Source organism: Macaca fascicularis, chromosome X, assembly GCF_037993035.2.
Source record: "Macaca fascicularis isolate 582-1 chromosome X, T2T-MFA8v1.1".
In the NCBI taxonomy this organism is placed as follows: Eukaryota; Metazoa; Chordata; class Mammalia; order Primates; family Cercopithecidae; genus Macaca; species Macaca fascicularis.
The window spans coordinates 70,392,812-70,409,122 of NC_088395.1; the positions used below are offsets into that span (position 1 = coordinate 70,392,812).

Genomic DNA, 16,311 nt, shown 5'->3' on the forward strand with positions numbered 1-16,311 from the left:
AATACCTATTATTAAGAAGTGAAAAAATAACAAATGCTAATGAGGTTGCAGAGAAAAGGCAACACTTATACACTGTTGGGAATGTAAACTAGTTAAGCCACTGTGGAAAGCAGTTTGGAGATTTCTCAAAGAACTTAAAACAGAGATACTATTTAACCTAGCAATCCCATTACTGGGTATATAGCCAAAGGAATATAAATCATTCTACCATAAAGATATATGCACATGTATGTTCATCACAGCACTATTCACAATAGCAAAGACATAAAATCAACCTAGATGCCCATGACAGTGGATTGGATAAAGAAAATATGGTACATATACACCATGGAATACTACACAGCCATAAAAAGGCAAGAACATGTCCTTTGTGGCAACATGGATGGAGCTGGAGGTCATTATCCTAAGCGAATTAACACAGAAACAGAAAACCAAGTACTGCATGTTCTGACTTACAAGCGTGAGATAAACACTGAGTACACATGGACACAAAGAATGGAACAATAGACATTGAGGCCTACTTGAGGGTGAAGGATGTGAGGAGGGTGAGGACTGAAAAACTACCTATCGAGTAATATGCTTATTACCTAGGTGAAGAAATAATCTATACATCAAACCCCATGACACACAATTTGCCCATATAACAAACTGGTACACATACTCCTTGAACCTGAAATAAAAATTAGAAGAAAAAATAAAAAATAAAAAATAAAATAAAAAGTATATTTAAACACTGTCTCTTGGAAGCCCTACTCAATACCCTGAACCCCTCACCCACCACATTCTTGCTCCCCTATTTTCTTACATTATCTTCTTTATACATTCCTAAAGCATTTAGTCCAGCCTGTCTTTATTTCCCCCCTACTCAATCCTAAGCTCCTTGAAGACATAAGCCACATCTTCCTTTGACTCTCCCACACCTCCGTCCAGTACAGTGCCTCAGAAATCATAGCTTCTAGCTAAACATCCATTTTCAGCCTTGTTCATCATGTCTAATGACTGGAGACAACCCAATTCACCATCAACAGAGGACACAATGGAATCCTATGTAGCCATACAAAAGGAAGGCTCTCTACTTGTACTGATATATAATAATCTCCAAGACATATTGTTAATTAAAAAATAGCTAACTATAACAATGTAAGAATATGCTACTATATGCATGAAGAAAGTGTGTGTGTTTCTGTGTACTTAGGTATATGCTCATGAAAGCTCAGAATATCCCAGCATGAACACCTAAGAGCCTGATATCCGGGGCTGCTGCTGGGGAAAAGGACCAGGTAACAGGATGAAGGGAAGAAGGGAGACTTATTTTTCACCACATTACCTTCCCTACTCTGAGTTTTATACTCTACACATGTATTAACTATTCAGGATAAAGACATAATATTTGTCATGAATTTATTACATGGGAGAGGAAACATAATTGACTTCTTTAGTATTGACATAAATTTATTTCCCAGATTAACTTGAAAGGACCCTGAGGAATGCAACATGATTAGTCAGTAATAAAATAAAGCTGTGTTTCTGAACCAACTAGAATGGGCTCTGACTCTGAAGGAAATGTAAAATAATAACAACAAATATTTATATGACTTTTACTCTGTATCAGGCATTGTTCGAGGTGTTTTGCATGTATTCACTCATTTCATCCTTACAAGTATGCTATGAAATAGGTATGCACTACTATCTTCCCACCTTTAAAGATAAGGATACTAAGGAGTCAAGTGGGATGCCCAGGACCACACAAACAATAAGTGGCCAGAGCCAAGGCAGAAGAGTAAAAGCTAGTGATACTGAGACAGTATCCCCGGCACCCAGCAATTTGTAAATGATCAATAAATAAATTGGATAGATGAACAGATGGATAGATGGATGGATGGATAGGTGGAGGAATTGATGGGTGAATGAGAGGATGTGTGTATAGGTGAGTGGATCAGTGGGTGAATGAGAGGCACATAGAGGAACGGGGAGTAGATGGGTCATGGGTGGATAAGTGGGTTGTGCAAAGAGTAAGCCTTTTGCAAACAAATAGATTTGGATTTGAAATCTTATGTTGCCCTTTGTTTAACCCTGAGAGAGATGCCTAAGCTGTCTATTCCTGTTTCCAAGCTGGACTAGGCTATGAATTCTGGGAAGATAGAGACATTTTTTTGTTTTGTTCCCTGCCACATCTCCAGTGGATAGAAGAGTACCTGACACACAGTAGATGCTCAGTGAATATCTGTTGCATGGATTTATAAACTAACACATAAACACATGTAGACATTAAGGGGCTAATTTTGTAGGGGTTAATGTGAGGATTGATTGGGATAACATTTAATATAACTGGCACATGCATAACAGGTGAGCTTCCCTTCCCTTGGCCCTACTAAATTTACCTCACAGAAGAAGCACACTCAATGGAGAATTCAGATCTGTGGGTTCTTATTCCAGTGACTGAGCAGCTGCATGGTCTTGGGTAAAGCACTCTCCTTTTCTGAACTTCAGTGTTCACAATCTATAAAATGAGTAGTATTCAAACATTTTGTGTGGGGGATGGAGGGAATACAGGATAAGAAAAACCCCCTTTTTCCAAAATCTTAAGCAACAATCCAATGTATAAAGCAAAAGCCCAGGTGCTGTAGACCAGAGGTGAGAGATCCACACTCCTTCCTGCTCCTTTCTCCCCCTCCCCAAGGCACTGCCATGGTAACCCTAGGGCTCGGAGCCAGGAGTCTGCAAACCTTTTCTGTAAAGGGCCAAATACTGAATTTTTTAAGCTTTGGGGGCCATATGGTCTCTGTCACAACTACTCAACTCTGCTTTTGTATAACAAAGGCAGCCACACACAATAAGCAAATGAATGGGCATGGCTGTGTTCCAATGAAAGTTTATTTATGGATGCTGAAATTTGAATTTCATTATAATTTCATATACTTGTACCACCAAACACTATTCTTCATTTGATATTTTCCTAGCAATTTAAAAATGTAAAAATCATTCTTAGCTTGTTGGCTAGATTTGGTCAGCAGGCTATATAGTTTGTTGACCCCTGATCTAAGGAGTTGAGCTAGATTATCCCCAAGGTCATCCAACTTGGACATTATAGCTCAGGCACTCCAGAAGCAACACAAGTACTGCAGAAAGTAAAGCCTGAAACAATAGTGCTGACATGTAAATTTTAGAAAGTAGATAACAGTGGACTGGGTCTGTTCTAGGTTAGGAGAATTAAAAAAGGAGGTTCAAGTTCTGCTCCTACCTCTCACTTTCCCAGGCTGTACAGCACTTTTAAATGTTAGGTAGTTCATCTACCCTCAGAACTTCAACTGTCATCAATGCCTCCCAATCCCTTCTGAGCTCAATATCTGATCACCAACTCCCTATTAGATATCTACAATGTAAGACTGTCCAAGCATCTGAAACTCATCAGGGCTGAGACTATACTACTGTACTAGTCATCTCCTTCCCCTAAATCATCCAGAAACACTGCTCTATTTTGCATCCCCTATCTCCATGAAGCATGTCATGTATTAGCCCATTCTCATACTGCTAATAAAGACATACCTAAGACTGGGCAATTTATAAATGAAAGAAGTGTAATTGACTCACAGTTTAGCATTGGCTGGGGAGGCCTCAGGAAACATGATTATGGCAGAAGGGGAAGCAAACACATCCTTCTTCACATGGAGGCAGCAAGGAGAAGTGTAGAGCAAAGAGAATAAAAAGCCCCTTATAAAACCATCAGATCTTGTGAGAACTCAGGCACTATCACAAGAACATCATGAAGGTGACTGTCCCTATGATTCAATTACCTCCCCAGGTCCCTTCCATGACACATGGGGATTATGGGAACTACAATTAAAGATGAGATTTGGGTGGGGACACAGCCAAACCATAACATTCCACCACTGGCCCCTCTGAAATCTCATGTCCTCACATTTCAGAACACAATTATGCCCTTCCAACAGTCCCCCAAAGTCTTAATTCACTCCAGCATTAACTCAAAAGTCCAAGTCCAAAGTCTCATCTGAGAAAAGGCAAGTCCCTTCTGCCTATGAGCCTGGAAAATAAAAAGCAAGTTAGTTACTTCTTAGATACAATGAAATTATAGACATAAAGATGCCTAGATACAAAGACATTGGGTAAATACGCCTGTTCCAAATGGGATAAATTTACCAAAATGAAGGAGTTACAGGTTCCATGCAAGTCCAGAATCCAGTGAAGCAGTCAAATCTTAAAGCTCCAAAATAATCTCCTTTGACTCCATGTCTCACATCAGGTCCATTCTGTGGGTGGACTCCCACAGGCTGGGGCAAATCTGCCCCTCTAGCTTTGCAGGGTACAGCCCCCTCCAGGCTGCCTTCATGGCTGGCATTGTCTGTGGCTTTTCCAGGCACACAGTGCAAGCTGTCGAATCTATCATTCTGGGGTCTGGAGGACAGTGGCCCTCTTCTTACAACTTTACTAGGCAGTACCCCAGTGGGGACTCTGTGTGGGAGCTCCAACCCCACATTTCCCTTCCACACTGCCTGAGCAGAGGTTCTCCATGAGGGCTCCACTCCTGCACTGAACTCCTTCCTGGACATCCAGGCATTTCCATGCATCCTCTGAAATCTAGGCAGAGGTTCCCAAACCTCACTTCTTGACTCATGTGTACCCACAGGCCCAATATCATGTATAACCTGCCAAGGCTTGGGGCTTGTACCCGCTGAAGCAATGGTCTGAGCTCTACATTGGCCCCATTTAGCCACAGCTGAGATGCAGGGCACCAAGTCCCAAGACCTTACAAAGCAGCAAGGCCCTGGGCTGGCCCATGAAACCATTTTTTCCTCCTAGACCTCCAGGCATTTGATGGGAAGGGCTGCTGTGAAGCCCTCTGACATGCCCTGCAGACATTTTCCTCATTGTCTTGGCAATTAACATTTGGCTCCTTGTTACTTATGCAAATTTCTGCAGCCAGCTTCAATTTCTCCCCCAGAAAATGGGTTTTTGTTTTCTATTGCATTGCCAGGCTGCAAATTTTCCAAACTTTTATGCTCTGCTTCCCTTTTAAACATAAGTTCTAATTCCAAACCATATCTTTGTGAATTAATAAAACAGAATGCTTTTAAGGGCACCCAAGTCTTCTCTTGAATGCTTTGCTGCTTTGAAATTTCTTCCACCAGATACCCTAAATCATCTCTCTCAAGTTCAAAGTTCCACAGATCTCTATGGCAGGGGCAAAATGCTGCCAGTCTCTTTGCTAAAGTAAAGCAAGAATCACCTTTGCTCCAGTTCTCAATAAGTTCCTCATCTCCATCTGAGACCACCTCAGCCTGGACTTTTTGGTCAAAACCCTTCAGTCGTTGATCAGCATCAATTCATAGTAGATCCTCTACATTTGTGTTGAATAAATTAATAACCCAAAAGTACCTATAAAAAGGCACTTTATCCCCATTTAATGTAAGAGAATACTGAGAATAAAGTAGGTTTGACAATTGGTAATAGTTTCAGGACTGAGAAATGTAAAAGCCAGGCCCTAAACCTAAGGCCTAAACCATTCTCTAGGAAGCTCCAAACTTTTCCACATCTTTCTGTCTTCTTCTGAGCCCTGCAAGGTGTTCCAACCTCTGCCCATTACCCAGTTCCAAAGTTGCTTCCACATTTTGGGGTGTCTTAATAGCAGTATCCCACTCTACTGGTACCAATTTACTGTATTAGATCATTTTCATATTGCTATGAAGAAATACCAGATACTGGGTAATTTGTAAAGAAAAATAGGTTTAATGGACTCACAGTTCCACATGGGTGGGGAGGCCTCACGATCATGGCAGAAGGCGAAGGAGGAGCACGGGCACATCTTACATGGTGGCAGACAAGAGAGCCTGTGCAGGGGAACTGCCCTTTATAAAACCATCAGATCTTTTGAGAACTCACTTACTATCATGAGAACAGCATGAGGGTAACTGACCCCATGATTTGATTACCTTCCACCAGGTCCTATCCATGACACATGGGGATTATGGGAACTACAATTCAAGATGAGAAGGGGGTGGGGACACAGCAAAACCATATAACCATCCATCTAGTTTCACAAAAAGATTGTTACTAGTAGGAAGCATAGGAGGACTAGGATATGTCAAGTGTTTATTGATCCTTCACAAGATTGATGGCAGCATTTTTACTATTAGCAACATCTATCAGGCTTTGGCCCACAGTCCAAAGCTGAGTACAAGCCCTTAGATTCTGTGTTTCTACAATCGCAGGCATACAGTTCAACTAATCATGACAATGACTTCCGGTTATCTCCCAAAAACATCATTCTTCCCTTCTTCCTCTGTATTAGAAACACCATTCCCAAATTTTAGGTGTACACTTGCCACCTAGTTTATATAACTGCATTTCCTAGCTTCCCTTGCAGCTAGCAGCAGCCATGTGACACAGTTCTTCAATGAAACATAAGTAGAAGTATTAAATAGGACTTCTAGGAAGACTTCTTAAAAAGGAGGGGTCAAGAACTTTTCCTTCTTTTTTGCCTTCTGAAATTATGGATGTTAATAGATTTTCTTGAGCTTTAGCACTCATCTTGGACTATGAATAATGGAAGCCAAGTGCTATGGATGATAGAGGAGAAAAGTCTCTAAAAACTTCCTGAAGCTGCCATAGTGGCTCAGGTAGGTACGCCTGTTTCCTGATTTTTTTATGTGAAAAAATAAAACCTGTGTGTTTTAAGTCAGTATAGATATTCTTCTGTTATTCATAGCTGAATAAAGTAAAATCAGCTGTTAAGCCTTGCAGTTGGTCCTTCCATCTGGAGAGATTGCCACAGAGTCATATATGACTCTTACACAGTTCATATGGCATTTGGCATGGAATTGGTCCACAATTCCATATTCTTATCCAGAGTGGTGGCACACCAAAGATGTGGCAATGGGAGCAGACAACCCAGGGTGCAGGCAATAAGAGTACACTAGCTACAGAAAAAATTTTTTAAGACTAAAAGTCAAAGTGTTTTCTATCACCATGCACCAGCAATTTTAAACAACATTAGAAATAAAACATTCCTTCCTTAAAACAACAAACGAACAACAACAACAACAAAAAAAAAAACAAAACAAAATTTGGTTGGTCAAAGTTTTAAACAATTGTTGTGGTTACTATTGACTTTTAATAATATATATGAAGCTTGAAATTAGCATCTTTTTATTTATCCTTTAATCGACACTTTATTCTACATGGAAGTTGACTCAGAGAACTCCCAGTTACATCATTGGTCCATGACGCACACAGTTGTAACTACAAGTGTTCGTTCAGCTCATTTCAGTTTGTAAAGGTTCAAAATCACTCAAGAGAGCTTTAGGTCAGTTTTGTGTCTGTAATCCCTCTGGTACTATATGTTTCAGCATTTACATAGTAGGTTGAAAGTAAACAATAATAATGTAGTGATTATAAAGACAAAGAAACAGAATGTGGGTCACTTCAATTCTGTCATTCCTGTGACCAATTGTAGTTTTATGTGTGCTTAAAATCTAAAACAGTGAAACAATGAAAACTGAAAGGTGTAATACTTCTGTTTAGAGAGTGCACATTGTAGTTTATACATGAGATAAATTTTGAATTTGAATATGTTTACCATTAAAATGTATTGTTTTCCTTGGTAATTGAAAATTAAAGAACAAATCAAGAAAATAATAAATAGTACTGATGATTACTGAAAATAATTTTTTCATATAGAAGACTATAAAAAATTATCCATTCCAGATATTACAGATAAACAGTAGGTATACCACAACCTTGAGGTGCTAACAATACACTTAAACTTCTTCTCCAGAATCCCAGAAAGCAAGATATTAATTTATTGGTAATCCACATAGAACCAAGTCTCAGTTAGCGCTAACATGGTCAGAAGACCAAAAACAGATCACTCGAACATTGACTTAGATATGAAATGCCCCTCCATGTATACACCCACTCTATGTTCTTTCAGGCCCCACTCTTAGCTATCTGAGGGTCCAAGCAGGTGATCAGAAAGGAGAAAGACACGTTATCATCTATAAACAATGATGTCAGTCATTTCATATAGACCTCATCTCTACCATTATCACCCTGATCCAAGCAACCATCACTTCTAACCTGGGCTTCCTCACAGTTCTCATCCTTGTACCACTACAATTTAGTCTCCTGTTAAAATTTAAGTCAGATCATGTCCCTCATCTCTTCTAAACCTTTCAATGGCTCCCAATTTCAGTCAGAATAATGCCCTATAAAAGTGGCTGTTTTCTCTCTGACTTCATCTATCCTTCTTTCACATAGTAATTCTTTATCCCAAGGACACTGGTCTCCTTGCTGTTCTTTAAACAAACCAGTTGTGTTCTTTCTGGATGTTCCTTATGCCTAAAATCCTCTTCTCCTAAACATATACACAGAGTTTGTTCCTGCACTTCCTTCACATCTTTGCTCAAATGTTCCTTAACTAGTGAGGCTTTGATGGATACCATCCAACTTCCCATGTCTCTCTATTCTCTTAACAAGTTTTATTTTTATTCCTAGTGATTACCATCTCCTGACATAGTGTATATTCATTTCCATTATGGTTTAATGAACCTCCCAAACACTAGAATGTGAGCTTCATGAAAGTGAGGAATTTTTTTTTTCATTGTGATCTCCCCTGAACTTAGATCAGTGTCAATTCATAGTAGATCCTCTACATTTGTGTTGAATAAATTAATGACCCGATAGTACCTATAAAAAGGCACTTTATCCCCATTTTATGTAAGAGAATACTGAGAATAACGTAGGTTTGACAACTGGTAATAGTTTCAGGACTGAGAAATGTAAAAGCCAGGTCCTAAACCTCAGATATGTTACTCTGAGAACAGTGTTCTTTCCACTTTAGGCTTACTGGCTAATCCAGCACAAACTGGCATTGCAGGAAGAAGCCATGAATAAATAAAAATTTACCATCCAGTGTGAACTCACAGTTTAACATCCTCTATCTATGAGACAGATTTTATTCTGTAAAATCTTGAACAATGTTTTATGTTCAAGGACCATGATTTACATGTAACACTTGAAATAAGTTACTACAGTCAAATGTTCTAAAAAGAAATCTCACTGTTATAAAAAGCTCAGTTTGTACTTCGGGCACCTTGCAAATTAAAGAACAAGGAGCAAAGACCTTTCAACTAGCCACATTATAAAATGGTGGCTAGATACACAATCCCTATTTGTTTATAATGAGCTACTAGTTAAATTTTATCCAATACATACTTCTAGGAATCTGAGAATCTAAGACCTGGAAGGAATTTTGGTGATTATTAACATCCACATTTAATAGGTAAGAAATCTGAGGCCCAAAGGATTTCTATTAGTGGCAAGGCCAAAACTTAGAGGTTCCCTGCCTCTCAGGCAAGAATAGAGTTTACTACTCCCATCTCTTGCATTCTGGTAAAGAGCTAAATAAATGCTTTCATCATATAATATTCACTGCCTCAGTCCTCTAAAAATATTATGAGATTTTTCCCCATCAACCAATCCTTAATTACGTAGTCTCCACAAGATGTCTGCGACCCTTTTCTCTCTCATACACAGTTGGCAAAATTTCAGATTTCTCCATTAATTTAACCTGCTGTTAATGAGTGGCTCTGGGCCCCTATACTTCAATATATTTGGAAGAGGAAGGAAGTCTCACCCTGACCCAGTTCCCAGTTGCCAGAAATGCCAGGACTGGCATGGGTTTTTCTCAGGCAATTTTTTTTTTTTTTTTTTTTGAGATGGAGTTTCGCTCTTGTTGCTCAGGCTGGAGTGCAATGGCACAATCTCGGCTCACTGTAACCTCCGTCTCCGGGGTTCAAGTGGTTCTCCTGCCTCAGCCTCAGGCATGCGCCGCTACACCCAGCTAATTTTCTCTTTTTAGTAGAGATGAGGTTTCTCCATGTTAGGCTCATCTTGAGCTCCTGACCTCAGGTGATCCACCCGCCTCGCCGGCCCAAAGTGCTGGGATTATAGGCGTGGGCCACCGTGCCCGGCTTTCAGGTAAATTTAATGGCACTAGATCATCCTGAAGAAAGTCCTTTCCCAAGATCATGACCCTGTTCCTTTCTGTCTCTTTCAGCACCATTCGAACAGATGATTGGTGGAGCAGTTGGGAAGGACTGACAGTGAGGAGACTCAAGTGCTAGACTCAGCTTTGCCTCCAAGGAGTTTGTGGCCCTGAGCAAGTCTCTCCCACTCTCTGGATCCCAGCTTTCCTGGTTGGACAGCAAGGACTCTAAGGTCTTTACCTGCTCTAATCTTTTCTGGTTCTACAAACATTTGATGTAGCTTTAACGGGACCTCAGGGAAGTAGGGAGGTCTGAGAGGAAGGGTCTCTTGAAACCCTGGTACATAGGCATATGAACTGGATGCCCTTAAGAGCCACCGAAACAGAGATCTAACAAAACTCTGAGGAAGGGAAGAGGACAGGTGCTCTGAATATAGTCCTAGCCCACACCAGATTCCCTCCTCCCTTCCACAATGAAAGCAAAAAAGGAGTTAAATATCAGTTTTTGCCCAACCACTTCAGGCTACTTTCCTTCATCTGCGTGTCATGGGAGGCAGTGTGGAAGTGTGGGCTGTATTGCCATCAGTGCCCGCTGACCCAACCTAACTGCCCTCTAAGGCCCTTTTGCTTATGCCTCCCAGCTGAGGACAAAGTCATGGTGGCCTCCCACTCCCCAGAGGCCCTAAGCAGGCTTAAGCTGCTCCTGGCTAAGTCAGAGAGGCATCAAAATGCAGCCACCACTTCCTCTCTGCAAAAGGAAGTCATTCCAAGGTCTCCAGGTGGAGAAGGGAACACCATGGCATAAAATGAACTGTTGGAGGATTATGCTAAACAAACACACAAGCACACACTCCTTGAGAGGGAGAGAAGAGCTCTGTTAACTGACTGTGGCCCAAACCCATTTCCAGAATGTGGGTTTCTGCAGTTGTCTCTCCTTGACAAAGCCCCAAGTGTGGACAGGGTGACCCCAGCCCAGACAAGGAAGGGCTTCAGGGCCCCCTCAGGCAGCTTCCTGAGAGAGAAAGTGTCTCTCTGGCCCTCATGCCCTGGGGCTGACCAGGGGAAGGAGTTGCAGGAAATCTAGCTGAGGACGGGGGGCGGGGGGAGTCATGCAGCTCTCCCATAATGCCCCCTCCACAATTCCAGGCTTTGTGACTGTCCCCTCCCCCCCCCACAACCCCGTGCCAGCTTGTGAGCCTCCTGCGAGCTTCACTGCTTCCAGAGAAGCCCTCTGCCATCCCCCTTCCCTCTCTGGCCTCCCAAGTGACCCCTGGGATGTTCCTGGGAACATCATCTGGCCCCCACCCCTATTCCACCTTAATCTCAGAGGGAGATAGAAAAGTGGAGGGGGATGGGAGGGGGGTTTCCTGGGCAGGCGGGCGAGCAGGGACTTCTAAAATGGCCACAGCAAGCTCACTGGTGTCTCAAGGACGGCGGCTAGGGCGGTGGGCAGAGGCCAGGGTGCTCACTGCGTTGTGGCTCCTTGGGGGAACTGGAGGTGGGGCTGGGGGACTGATAGGCTCAAGCAAGGGAAGCCAAGGCTACATGCACTCACCATTCCCGATCCTCCCCTTATCCACTGCATGGTGCTTGCGAAGTCCGGCTTCTCTGAGGCCCCGGAGCTGGCGCGAGTTGTCGCGGGCTGACTAGGAGGGCTGGGCTGAAGCAAGCGAGAGCCCCAGCGCCCCCTCCGCCTCCCCTCCTCCACAACCCTACAGCCCAATCCCCTCCGCCCCGGACCTCGCCTTCAGTCAGGTTGTTCCATGCCAACCGGCAGGCTCTGTCTCTCCGCCCTGCTGCTCCTAGAGGTCTTGGCAGGGAGAGGTGCGAGTGTGGGGGTTCCCAATGGGCTGCCTTTGTCCCCCACCAAGGCTTGAGAACTGTGGGGGTGGGATGCAGGGAGAGGATGGGGGCGAATAGCCTCCGCCCGCCCAGAAGAAGGCAGCTGCTACCTCTGCCTGCCTCCCGCTGCGCTGGAGTTAGATGCTGTTTATTGTGGGGCTTCCCAATTGTGTCGAGTCAGCGGAAAGTCCTTTCCAAAGTTACCAGAGGTGTTGGGCCAATCTCCAGAATAATAAGATCCTGCCCCAATGGAGCCATGCCAGCACTCTAACGCCTCCCTCCCCCGCCCTCCCTCTGCATACTCCCCTAGGGTCTTCTCTCTTTGTGTACTCTTTTAGAGCTTTCATCTGCATTACTTTCACTTCTCAGAACAACCCTGTAGAGGCAGGCATTCGTATCTCCATTTTACAGATAAATAAATGGAGGTTTGGAAGAGGGATGGGGCGTAAGGTCACATTAAAAAAAATAATAATAATAATAAAAAGATAAACCCTCGACTTTACCCTCTGCAGCTTTCCAAGCGTCTTTCGACTATCTCTCCCTCTCTCTCACACACACACCACTCCAGGCTTCTCCTTCATACCTTTAGGAACATGAAAGGTAGCTTGTTGATGGACAAATTTTCCATTTGCTTATTTTGCTGAGAATGAGTTGAATGTACATCAGCAAAACAGGCAAACGGAGAAACCGCCCGCCTCTTTAGGATTCCCCCAACTCTGGGGAACACAACACAGGCTGGTACCTTTGCTTAGGCTAAAAATTGACTTTGTCAGTCACACTGACATCTGTTATTGTCCCTTATAGTCCTCACAGTAACTCTGAGATGGACGCAACAGGGATTCTTAATTGGCCACTGTTACAGACTTGAACACTGAAGCCCAGAGACTGAAAGACATCTGCTCAAAGTAGCACAGCCTAACAAGACAAGAATCCAAGGCTCCTGACTAGAAGAGCAGATCAGGCAAAGACAGAATTGTGAAAACAGAGGTTGCACCCAAAGTATGATATTAGAAAGAAGTTCCTGGAGATAATTGGCATGAAGACATCACTGGCCTGTTACACATACAACTTCATTTGTCCTCTTCTTTTTAGCACAACTTCTGCACTTCATCTAACCTGTTGTTTTGTCCAGGCAGAGCTGGCTAAAGATAGAAGCAGTACCTTAATGAGCACCCCATCATGGGAGGTATACAAGCAGAAGCTGAATGACCCTTTGGCAAGGGATTCCTGAATTAAATGGGAGGTTGCCCTGGGTGACCTTTCAACTTCCCTCCCAAGTCTCGTAACCCAGGCATCAGTGATTCCACAATTTTCTCTCACTTTCCCATCTCTGGGCCTTCTCTCATGCTGAGTATCTTGGATGCACCTCCCCTGCCAACCATCCCATTCAAATTGTCATGACTGTTTAAGATCTGGCACCAGGCACACCACCTTTAGAAAGCTTTCCAGGAATACGTCCAGGCCCTGATTTTGTCATCTTTCATTTGATTCCTATAGCACTATGATTTTGCTCTCTCAATTAAAAATGATCTTTTTATTTCCTGGTTGTTACGGGCTGAATTGTTTTCCCCCAAAATTTATGTGTTGAAGTCCTTCCCAGTACCTCAGAATCTGAGGACTCGTAGAAGACAGTTATCTACAAATCAAGCCAAGGAGAGAGGCCTCAGAAGACCCAACCCCACTGATAACTTGTTCTCAGACTTCTGGCCTCCAGGACTATAAGAAAATCAATTTCTGTTGTTTAAGCCACCCAGTCTGTGGTATTTTGTTATGGCACAGCCCTAGCAAACTAACACAATGGTCATATGAACATTTTACTATCCCCTTTCACTTAAATGGCATTATGGTTTTTTGAAGCAGTGGCAATGAATTACTCATTTCTGTATCTTCTACAATGGTGACTGGCACATAGTAAATACCCAATAAAAACTTGGAATTTTTTGATGGATGCATTCATTTGACATTATCATTTAGCCCCTATGTGCCAGGCATTGGGACAGATGCTCAGGATACAAGACAAAGTTCCTCATGGACCTTACAATCTACTTAGAGAAGAGGGAGACAATAAATACGTAAACAAGCAAAATATTTAGAGATTGTAATATGTACTCTGAAGTATATAACCAATTTATGTGATGTGAGTAGCCCTGGAATTGTAGAAAGTATCTGTATCAGTCATGGTCCAATCAGGAAAACAAAAACCACCCTAGGTCTTTTAAACTGTGAGCATTTAATGCATTACACTTGCAGAGCTAAAAAGTCAAACAGAGGATGGTGCAGCAACCTAGCATTTAACAAACACAGAAAGCTGCTACCACTCGTAGGGATGGATGGATAACAGATGACATCATGCAGAAGCTAAAATCACGGGTTGGACAGCCTATTGGAAGCAGGTACCATGAATGGAGGAGTTGTTCAAGAGGAGCTGGAGCCATGGAGGAAAACAGCTACCACCAGAAAACACTTCTGTGATACAGGAGGTGGGAGAAATACCCTGGGTTCTCCCTTCCTCCTAGCCACTAATCTCCTTTACATGTCTCCCACTGGACAAAATAAGTGAGAAAGCAAGGAAATCTAAGAAATGTAATTTTCAGGAGAAGAGGGAGAATGGATCTGGATGCAAATAGGCCAGTGTTAATATAGAGTCTAGGGACTCCTGCAAAAAAACAAGTGCCTAGAGACTCCTGCAAACAAACAAACAAACAAACAAACAAACAAACAAAAACCGGTGTTGATCCCAGAAGTGTAAACAGATGCTGTTGAATCTGGTCATTATTTCTTGAGCACCTATTTGCCTAGAACCATATGAGTAGTTAGAGGAGATATAATATAGTTGGTAGGACATAATCTTTGAGGTCAGAACAACTTGGATTGTATTCAGTTATTGACTTTGCCACTTACTTGGGCAGATTATTCAATGTTCTCTGCCCTGACAGTTTTTTTATCTGTGAATAGGGCTGACAAGTTTGTTACAAAGATGTGATAAATTTGTCTAAGGAAAGTACTTAGCACAGGGCCTGGAAGCTAGTAAGAATTCAGGACAGGACAATAGAAATCTGGAAAAGGGGTTTCCACAATCTCTGTGTTCACTCTCTTGAAGTCCTGTGATCTCCCAGAAGCCTATCTGGTACCTACCCAGGCACCAGTTCTCCACTCTGGTAGAGAGCCATGAGCAAAATGAAGAGAAAGTCATGTCCCAGCTTATCTGTTACTCAGGTTCTCCAGTCATACAATGAACATACTAATTGTCTACCTAAGAGTGTTAAAAAATCACTGATCCATAGATATCAGAGTTGGCGTTAATAATTGTAAGGATTATTTCCTCCAACAGTCTCATTTTACTGATGAGAAGATATAGCCCCAGGGAATGGAAGGAACTCCCAAAGTCACAAAGTTAGTGGCTGAGCTGGGATAAAAATTCAAACCCTTGATTCTCCAGTGAGTGGAGTGCAGTAGTGAAAAAGGATAAATACTGAAAGGACACAATTACTATAATTCTAAATATTGGAGGCCTAAGACTAATGTGTATATTATAAACTCTTATCTTTCTTTACAAAGCAATATTTGGTACATACATTACTATCTATTTTTATTTATTCATAAAATCAATAAATATGTGTGCCTACAATGTTCCAGGTATAGTATGTTAAGCACTGATTCCATAGCAGTGAACAAGATGGACAGATTTCATGCCCTCATTTCTATTCAATGAACAAGTAAATCCGGTAAGTAAATGTGCTAATACAGATGGTGATAAATGCTCTAAAAGAAAGAAAGTGAAGGGATAGGGTAACTCTGAGGGAGGAATGGGAGTTTAGATAAGGAAGGCTTCTCTAAGGAGAAGGTATTTAAATTAAGGCCTAAAGGCTTAAGGAGAGCCAGCCATGTAAGAGGTAGGAGGAAAGTATTCCAGGCACAGAAAACAGAAAGTACAGAAGTCCAAAGGATTGAACTGGCATGTAGTGTCACAGGAACTAGAAGTGCAATGAGGCTGAAACCTAGAGAGAAAGAGGGAGAGTGATAGGAGACAAATTTGACAGAAGCCAGGTCACATAAAGCCTTGAAGGCCATAGTAAGACAATCTGGATTTGTTCTATGAACTACAGGGAGAGAGGGGTGGGAATTGATGGATTTTTAAGCAGGAGAATAAACTGATCCGATTTACCTTTTTAAAAGACAACTCAGCCTGCTATGTGGTAAATAGATTGAAAGGGGACAAAAGGTAAAAACTGTTGTAGTAAGACAGGAGAAAGATGATGGTGACTTGGACTGGAAGAACAGTAAAAGAACAGTAAAGATGATGGACAGAGGTAAAAATACTTGAGATATATTTTAGAGATAGAAATAACAGAGCTTGATGATGGATTGGATGTGGAGTATGAGGGGAAAAAATGAATAAATTCCAGATAACTTTAGGTTTTTGGTTTGCAATACTGGGTAGATGGTGACACTTTGGCTAAGGTGGG

The 16,311-nt window shown here is 42.1% G+C and overlaps 1 protein-coding gene across 9 annotated transcripts in view; it reads right to left on the bottom strand.

Annotated features, from left to right (window-relative positions):
• The window catches only part of ARHGEF9 (Cdc42 guanine nucleotide exchange factor 9), a 179,393-nt gene that overhangs the window by 143,044 nt on the left and 20,038 nt on the right, over positions 1-16,311 (bottom strand). For 6 of the 9 annotated variants that reach the window (XM_074028837.1, XM_074028846.1, XM_045383996.2 and 3 more), the window contains exon 1: positions 11,559-11,973. The exons of the other annotated variants lie outside the window; for them this stretch is intronic. In XM_074028837.1, coding sequence (XP_073884938.1) covers positions 11,559-11,588 — 30 coding nt within the window. In that variant the 5' untranslated portion in view covers positions 11,589-11,973. Of the gene's footprint in view, positions 1-11,558; positions 11,974-16,311 lie in introns of those variants that run through there. 9 annotated transcript variants of the gene reach the window in all.